We start from the raw sequence: 9,100 nt of genomic DNA, 5'->3' as shown, positions 1-9,100 counted from the left end.
AGTGTAGTGAGTAATTGAACTGCAGTCAGAGAGTACTGTTGAAGTTGAGCACGTTCATTGTTATAGCGCGACTGTTGAAAATAAGTGTATTGTAAAGCAGTATTCGGAAAGAATAAACCAGTTTTATTAAGAAAGACTTGTGTCGCTAAAGTTTCGTGGGAACGAAGTTACGGAAAATCAACTAACGAACGGCGACGTAACACTATGTTAGTCATATCTAAATGGCATTGCAAACTCTTTGTTTGTAAAGGGGGAGGAAGTGAGGCCTCACTACCTTACACCTACCAGAACTAGAAGAATCTTCAACTTCAGATTATCTATCATAGTAGGCTTTCAAACAATATGTTATTGATTAGATTGTCTGGTTCCTTGTTAAAATCTATTTGACATCTCTTATGAGGAGGTTTACGACGCTTTACTATCTGTGTAGAAGTGAAGGCAAATTGTGTCGGCGACGCATTTGGTTTGATCTTCTTCAGCTCTTCCAATTTCACATTAGGCCCCATATATGGTCCTACAGGGAATCAAAATATTTCCATAAAATGCAAATGAAAATTTGAAATAAATACAGAGGTACAATATATAATGTAGTATAGAAAACAAACAGAAGAAAACATTCCAGACGAGTTTAAATTTCACTGTAATGAATATTATAAAGATGTTTTCTAGTCCTATACAGCAGGTTGGAAGCACGATACTCGCATCAAACATATCAACAAACAATGCAATTCTTTATTCAATGGTAGCTTAATCTTGTCTTGTTAATACCTTATTTTCTCCCCATGACTGGTGGGCCTATGTATATAAATCATAATGTGTTCAAGTGTTCGCAAATTTGTAAAAAAATGCGAAGGGAATATCATAATTTGTCAACGAAGCATTTAACTGCATGAAATCAAATATCCAAGTTTGATAAAAAAAATTAAAAAAGAGGCCCATAAGTAATCTGCTACATGTAGTCTTGCATACTACTTGCTTACTGCTATTGCATTTTCGCTAATACATTATACTATTTATAGAATTTTAACTCAGTCTCTAAATATCTCTGGTCAAGTTAACAGTGATGCATCTAATAGCCTAAGTTCTACAATCTGCTAAAAGTTTATAAAAGATTGTCCCCCGGTAGGACAGCGGTAAATCTATGGATTTATAATGCTAGAATTAGGGGTTAGATTCCCCTCGGTGGACACAGCAGATAGCCCGAAGTGGCTTTGCTATGAAAAAACATACACATTGATAAAATATTATGGAAAAAGTAAGTTTTATGAGGTTTCAAAGATATCACGACGAATAATAACAAAGAAAAAACTACGCCTACTCACGGAACATACAAATAAGTTTGATTTCCAATATTATTTCACATTTCTATCTCTATTCTGTCTTTCTAGGGGAGCTATGCATCATCTTTCCACAGCCAGTTAGGTTTGAACAGCCTCAAGGTGAAGAGCACAGCATTTTTTTCGACAGGAATTACACGAATCACAAGTCAGATGCACTTATGACGTTCGCTCATATGGGTAAAACATGGTGTCTTGCTGTCACGTGAGCGCGTTCTACTCAATCACAGTCTTACTCAATTAAAACCAGGTTGGCCAGACTTTCTTTATTTATGGCTCTGGGTTCACAATAACGGATTCAACTTAACTGTGCGTTAAATAGTTTCTATAGTAGTAAAAATACCAATTGAGACTAAAGGACGGTAAACGAAGAAAGAAGAAAAACATTACTTAAAAAAGTGAGAGATGTGGGAACTAGATAACACAGATTTGTATGTAGCAGTGCATGACAGCTTCCAAAATTAATACAACAATCATTCACCATCTGTTACAACCACCTGTTTCGAGCACATCTGAGCTATTTGTAGTGATGGATATAAATAGAGCCTTAAAAGTCGAGTCCAATGTTTTTCGTTATTATTTTATCTGTATGAAGTATCGAGAGGAGAGTCAACCCCAGAGTTTTCTAATTAGATATGGTTTTAATCAATACTGTGAGTATTTTGGTAAAATATGGAGCCACAGAAGCTGCTTTTTTGTAGAACGACGCCCAAGCATATAAGATGCGTGTGTGTGTGTGTTTATGTGCATGTAAGAAAACTTAGAGTACACGAAGATAGGCAGTTGCTATAAGTTTTTCAGTTATTTCAAAGTATTATAATTATACGGTTTATTGGGATTATTTAATTCTGGACAATAAATCAAAATAATTGAAAACAGGGTTAAAAGAAGTGCTACAACGTTTCACTGAGTTCAAGGGCGAGTTAACTCAATAAAAAGTTGCAGTATTTCTTTTAATTTAATCTTGTTTTTAACTAATTTGAAAGAGTATTTTGTTTAACTTTCACTCATATGAGAGAAGAATGACCAAGAACACTTGTTTGACCCCTTTGAGGCTGGCATCACTGACAAGCACCATTCTTGTAATTATTTATTTCTTCATGGAACGAGGTAAATAGTTCTTTCTTTTTCATTAAAATGTTCTAATCTTCATTACATAATCGGACGGAAGTCATTTTTACGAATGGTATTTTATTGAAACGAAAAAGTAAGAAATTTTCAAAGTAAAAATAACAATACCATCAACACAACAAGCAAAATATAAAAACAAAGAATAATTATCGTGTCTATGTTTTTATTGCTACGGAAGTTCCCAATTTTCCCTATTTACTTGCTGTAATTTTCACTATGAAATAAAACATTCTGAAGAGTCTGACCCCCACACCACCCCTTACTTTTACTAGAGACATAGCTAATCTGAGTACGTATTTCACGGTCTCAGAATCACTGGTGATGTTTCGAATTTCAATAAAACAGGACCATGGTTCCAGGAAAATGCCCAAAGACGAGGCTTAGGCACATCTAGGAGTATGTATTCGCTCTATGTCGTCACTCCCACGAATCCTCGACCTCCTCGTTTGGCCGACTTGACCCGTTTGTCGCAGACTCTTCGACAAGTTTCCAGCTTATATTGGGTGTTGGTGGATGATGCTGAGAAGCCATCAGTACAGGTTCAGCAGCTTCTTCGTCATAGCAAAATAGAACACACCTATCTTACTTATCAAAAAGAGTTCACTGATTTAAATTGTCCAGAAGGATTCAGAGACCCAAAAGGGCAACTTCGTCGTTTGGCCATTCAGTGGATCGTCGAGCATGCGCATAATGGATCAGTGATGTTTGTTTTGGAAGACAGTGTTGTTGACCTCCAACTCTTTGAGGAGGTGAGTAGAAGAAATGACTCATAATGAAATTAAGACAAATATATTGGATTTATAATTTTAGCAGAGATGTATATAAACGTTTAAAAGCTTTAATTACAATGTTATAACCAATATTTTTGATATTTATGGGGCTTTTAGATGTTAGATATAGAGCCTATCATGTTAAGGTCAAGTCAGTCGTAAAATATCCCCAGTCGAGTGGCAAAGTAAGTTTGTTGAGTGAATCAGTGAAGCATAGCTAAAGAAAGTTTTGTCAGTGTTTTGTTTTGTGTCACTAGATGTTGCCAAAGATGGTCCTTTTAAATGAGCAAAAAAGATTAATAGCTTGTTGTTCATTGTTTCACCCGTTCACTCTGGAAAATGATTTGAAACTGAACCTGGTATGACTCCCATGGTACCTTCTCATCATAGTCCGTTGGCTTCTCGACTGGTCAATGTGAAGCTAGCGAGCTAAATTATGAAACTGGTATTGATAATGTAGGGCTGGAGTAGTCCTGGAAAGTCCTTCAATGACAGGTTGCACAGCAGTAATGGTAATTGGTGTAGAAGAAATAAGTTTCATTATTACATATTGGTGGTAGATGGTGTTTTCAGTCATAACTATTAAGCCAATGCAGAAAGAAGTGTGGATGGCTTAATATTTGCATTTAATAATTTATTTTTCAGGTGTTTCAAATTATTGATGTCTTTCTTTACTTTACTCTTGACTTCATTAATTTTAGCATTACAGCCTTTCTGTACTTCCTCAATCTTATTGTTGTAATATCTCTGTACATCTCCAATATTTTCATCAATCTTCTCTTCAGTTAGATTTATTTTTGCTTTAATTATTCCTTAAATAGTATGTTTCTTTTTTGTAACTCCTCTCTTAATATCATGCCTCTTATCACTTGAACTACATTTAATTTTTTTTTGCCAAAAAAAACCCGCCAATGAAAACACAACATTAAAACACTGATGTCAGAAGTGGGGTTATTTATTGAAAATAAAATAGAACTTTGTACAAAATTACAACTGTTGAAGATGGAGATCCAAGTGTTATTAGAGATGATAGAGCTATTAAAACAAGACCAAGAATAGAAAAATTATCTGATTAAAATAATTAAAAGTCTAATCCATGTAATGATAACAAATTAATTTATTTCCTCCTTAACATTTCTACAAGTTTAACCACTGTGATAAGTTATAAGTTGTAGGCCTAAGTATCTTTATAAATGATGTTCTAACAGAAATATGTCGTTTAGAGTGAAAAATAAATTTACTTGTACACAGTGCTTGAAAGGGGAAGGATGAGGCGAGATGTCATCTTACTTCTCTTCAGGATGGCCCCAAACCATCCTGCTACTTTTTAGTAGACTGTAAACTTTTCAGAAGTGAAATATTTTTACAGCACCAAATGATTGAGAACAGAAATGATATTTTATTTTTCTAAAAATGTCGGGTAAGAGCGAGGCAGGAATGAGACAAAGTTGTTCATGGATGGAGTTAATGAACCTTCTTGGTTGGTGTGATCCAGTTGGTAACCACAAAGTAACCATCAGAGTTTCCATACTATAGCTTGTAATAGTATACATCTACTTATACTGAATTTTATTATTTTATTGCCCTTTGAACCGTGTTTAACTAATAATATCATCACACAATTTGTAAATTATATGGCGAACCTGAAGCTCACGTTATAGTATCGAATAACGTAAGACAAAAGCTGCTCACGAGTTTACCTCGTTAATGATAATTATCATTATTGTTTTTCACTATCTTACCTAATTTAACCTTAATTAATCTAATAAGCTTATAAATGTTTACATTTTAGTTACTTGTATAATAAGAAAAAAAGAATAAATATGAAAACCAAGAAACATAGTGCTCAGCTTAAAAAATTTCACAAGCCATCCCGCTTCCTCTTTCCTCTACAAACACTGCTTGTACACCTTTATGGCTGATCAGTTAAGTAACTGAAAACAACAACAACAAAAAAAAAGATAAAAACAATGGTTGATTGATTATCTATGCTTTACTAATTTACTTTGCAAGATGACTTAGCAAACTGACTGGCTCGCCCGTATTTATGATATAATTCTTGATCTAGAAATTTTGCAACACTTCTCGTTCATTAAAATTCCCGAATATTTCAGGACGAACTCTGAGTTGTGATGCTAAATGTAATAATGAGGCTGGACATAAAGTGAAATGCAAAATTAATAACCTTGATTAAAACACTAAACACAAATACAGTGTGTATGTGTACTTGCTTTACAGTACTGTGGAGTATTGTTTTTATTAGATTCTCACAACTATTTATTATCTAGTATGCTGTTCCAGACTGTCGAAATGCAATGTTTTTTTAGTTTGCGAGAAACGTCGTATTTACACAAAGTGACTAGTCCTACCACGTGATTGGTTATTCTCATTACAACATTGGTGAGGCTGTAACGTTAATATATTACCTGAATAATCGGTAAAGGACCCTGTTACCGTCATAGAATAGGTTTCCCAGTGTATTTTCAACTACTCAAGTGTCATGTAATTTATAAAATGCGAAAAGAAAATCCAAAAGACTTCTTTATTATTTTTGAATGGATAATAACCGTTCTACGAGAGAGGATATTGCCGCAATACTGCATGTTGTGCACGGATGTTTAACTTTATAAGTTGGTAGTCAGGGGTGAAAATAGAGAGAAGTTCTAAATATTGATTTATGTCACTTTTTCTCCTCTCTGTGTTCTTTTCATTACCACAGGTCAAATTAACTAAAGGCATATCTGTATGGCCTGTCGGATTAACCTCACCAATTGGTATTAGCACTCCAATTATAAGTAAAGGCTACGTCACTGGATTTCATCCACCTAGTTCCTTGTCGTCAAATAACATACCAGCAGACATGATGGGATATGCCGTTTCTGTCCAACTACTGCGACAACACCCTCAAACGACCTTTCATTGTTCTGATGAAAGTCCAGAAGAACAGTTTCTACAGCGTCTTGGAGCCAGATTTGATAATATTGAGTTGAAAGCACAGAACTGCACTGAAGTAAATAAATATATATATATATATGACTATTATGAACAAACTATCTGAGATTTGTCTCTCGAAGTAAGGTATATTTATTAATTTTAAACTGAAATAAAATAAAAACATAAAAGTCCATGAATAACATCAGAAATCTTATCACTACACTTAGCGTCTAGAATCTAGATTAAGGGTCAAAGTTAGCGTTAATGGACGAAACAACTTTAGGCAATGTCTATATGAATTGCACTTCTTCTTTCTGCTTATTCTATTAAATCCAAGAAAAGAGCAACAAGAAAGTAAATCTTGCCCAGTAAGAAACATGTTTGCCGACAACTTTAGAAACGCTTGAATTCAATCATGTTATTTGTGTTTCCCTTATTATTTTTTTCAGATATACGTATGGCGAACCCGAACAAAAAAGTTAAAATGGCCAGAAAAAGTCAACATGCTGAAAGAAGGTAATCACCAGTTTACAAATCTACCAACCTTATACCTCAATGTTCTGGAAAACAACAGACCCTAGAGGTACCTCAAGTGATAAGGAATTTTTTCATTTGGTTGGATAAACAACAAGTAGTGTGATTATATGAACCGGTATAAATGTGTCATTAGATGAAAAGTTTGTATGCGGAGCCTCCCAGTGGCACAGCGGTATGTCTGCGGACTTACAACGCTAGCATCCGGATTTCGATACCCGTGGTGGGCAGAGCACAGATAGCCCATTGTGTAGCTTTGTGCTTAATTACAAACAATAATTATTTTCGGAATTTTGTGCAAAGCTACTCACGAGCTATCTGCGCTAGACGTCTCTATTTTTTGAAGTGATAGAAAAGACGAATGGCAGCTAGTCAACACCAGTAGTGGGATTTATCACCACTCTTATAACTCTCCTACGGGTTCAAAGTGCGGAGCGCATTTTTTTCCGGCGGTGAACCATGAAACCAAGTCCGGTGCTAATCATTGAGCCGCATTCAACACAACAAGATGAACAGATTTGCTTTCACTCATAAGTTCTCAGAATAAAAAGAGAACACATTTATATAATTTGAAGAACAGAGTTTGAGTAGAAGTAACATGAATGGAGTAACATGTCATGACAAAAAGAAGTAAAAAATTAAAGTAAAAATATGCAATAAGAAGTGTAGATGAAGATACTCTCACAAAAGGTATCATGTTTAAAAAATCCGAGATTTAAAAGCTCGTGATTAGAATGGTCAACATCAGAAGAAAATGTGTAATTAGTATTTACTAGACATAGGGTAGTCTGGTATATAAAAGAGGGTGACAACGTGACGGGACAACAATGTGTGTGTAGGTAGTGAGTAATTGATCTGCAGTGAGAAAGTATTGTTGAAGTTATAGCGTTTGTTTTAGCGCGAATGTTGAAATCAAGTGTATCGTGAAGTTATATTCGGAAAGAATAAACCAGTTTTATTAAGTAAGGACTTGTGTCGCTAAAGTTTCGTCGGAACGAAGTTACGGAAAGTTAATTCACAAACGGAGACGTAACAATATTTTAATAGAAAGAGTTAAGTAATGACGAGGACTAAAGATGTGAAATTTGGGTAAATCTATTTGAATTGAAAATCCTAAAGTGCTAGCTATACAAATTACTGCAATTTATATCCTTACGTTTGTTTGTTTGTTTTTGAATTTCGCGCAAAGCTACACGAGGGCTATCTGCGCTAGCCGTCCCTAATTTAGCAGTGTAAGACTAGAGGGAAGGCAGCTAGTCATCACCACCCACCGCCAACTCTTGGGCTACTCTTTTACCAACGAATAGTGGGATTGACCGTAACATTATAACGGCCCCACGGCTGAAAGGGCGAGCATGTTTGGTGGGACAGGGATTCGAACCCACGACCCTCAGATTGCGAGTCGAGCGCCTTATCCACCTGGCCATGCCGGGCCATATCCTTACGTCATAAACCAGTTGGGTCAATAAGCGGATGAAATGTTCCAAAAAGTTCACTTCTCTTGGGGAAAGTAACATTTTTGTTCACTTTTCCTCACATTTACAGTAATTTACAGAAAGTATGTAACTACAGTTTATATGAAGACTGAATTTTCTGTAAGACTCTACCGATTAGGCTAATTTCCCCTCGTTACCAGAGAACATCAAGTCGCGCGGATTATGTTGTTTATAGCTGTGCTACGAGGTTTATTGTGACGTTTCACCACATATGGTAGACGAGAATAGATGATACTTCGCTGTTTACCCCACGACTTGCAACCGAACATACCTAACGCAGTGTCAGGAGCAAACAATTACTGCAAAAAAGGTCATTTGGCTTGGGTTAGTTCAAAGGTTATTTAAGTTCGTAAAAGTATTGAGAAAGGAAAGCTATATCATGAAATGTTTCGAATATTGAATACAATTCAACTTTTCAATTATTTGCTATTACCATGGTGTTATGCGTGATATTTTTCTTGATTAAAATTGCCTTTTGCTCAACTTATCTTTTAAATTCAAAAAGAGTTATGGTAATGTCTCATTATATCAAAATTTCTATGTTATACATTTTTTTATTTATCGTTCTTTTTTTTTTTAAATCGAGTAATCACTATTTAATTTTGGCTTTTCTAGACCATTCGCCAAGGTACCGGATAGTTCTAGAAAGTAGAGGGCGTGAGAATAGTCACGTGATCTCGATGACGCAACAATATTGTATATATCATTACACAGTTTCACAAACTGTTATTAAAACACATTCAACAAACTTCATGGCTTTTTGTATTTTTGTTTGTAATTAAGCACAAAGCTACACAATGGGCTATCTGTGCTCTGCCCACCACGCGTATTGAAACCCGGATTCTAGCGTTGTAAGTCCGCATATATACCGCTGTACCACTGGGGGGGGGGGCAACTT

At 35.4% G+C, this 9,100-nt stretch overlaps 1 protein-coding gene across 1 annotated transcript; it reads left to right on the top strand.

The window, feature by feature from the left end:
* Positions 1-2,866: 2,866 nt before the first annotated feature.
* LOC106466316 (galactosylgalactosylxylosylprotein 3-beta-glucuronosyltransferase S-like) lies at positions 2,867-6,848 on the top strand. The gene is made up of 3 exons (XM_013926585.2): positions 2,867-3,217; positions 5,958-6,248; positions 6,622-6,848. The coding sequence occupies exons 1-3, from the start codon at positions 2,867-2,869 to the stop codon at positions 6,751-6,753; spliced, it is 774 nt and encodes a 257-aa protein (XP_013782039.2). The 3' UTR covers positions 6,754-6,848.
* The last annotated feature ends 2,252 nt before the right edge of the window (positions 6,849-9,100 follow it).

Source organism: Limulus polyphemus, unplaced genomic scaffold (genome assembly GCF_000517525.1).
Source record: "Limulus polyphemus unplaced genomic scaffold, Limulus_polyphemus-2.1.2 Scaffold2220, whole genome shotgun sequence".
Classification (NCBI taxonomy): Eukaryota; Metazoa; Arthropoda; class Merostomata; order Xiphosura; family Limulidae; genus Limulus; species Limulus polyphemus.
Note: the sequence above shows the minus strand (reverse complement) of the source record. Positions and strands in the feature narration are given on the sequence as shown.

Excerpts from the sequence above, each read along its gene's own strand:
- LOC106466316 (XM_013926585.2), top strand. The coding sequence starts at position 2,867 with ATGTATTCGCTCTATGTCGTCACTCCCACGAATCCTCGACCTCCTCGT. Across the intron at positions 3,218-5,957 it reads ACCTCCAACTCTTTGAGGAG|GTCAAATTAACTAAAGGCAT; the intron begins GTGAGTAGAAGA and ends TCATTACCACAG. Across the intron at positions 6,249-6,621 it reads AAGCACAGAACTGCACTGAA|ATATACGTATGGCGAACCCG; the intron begins GTAAATAAATAT and ends TATTTTTTTCAG.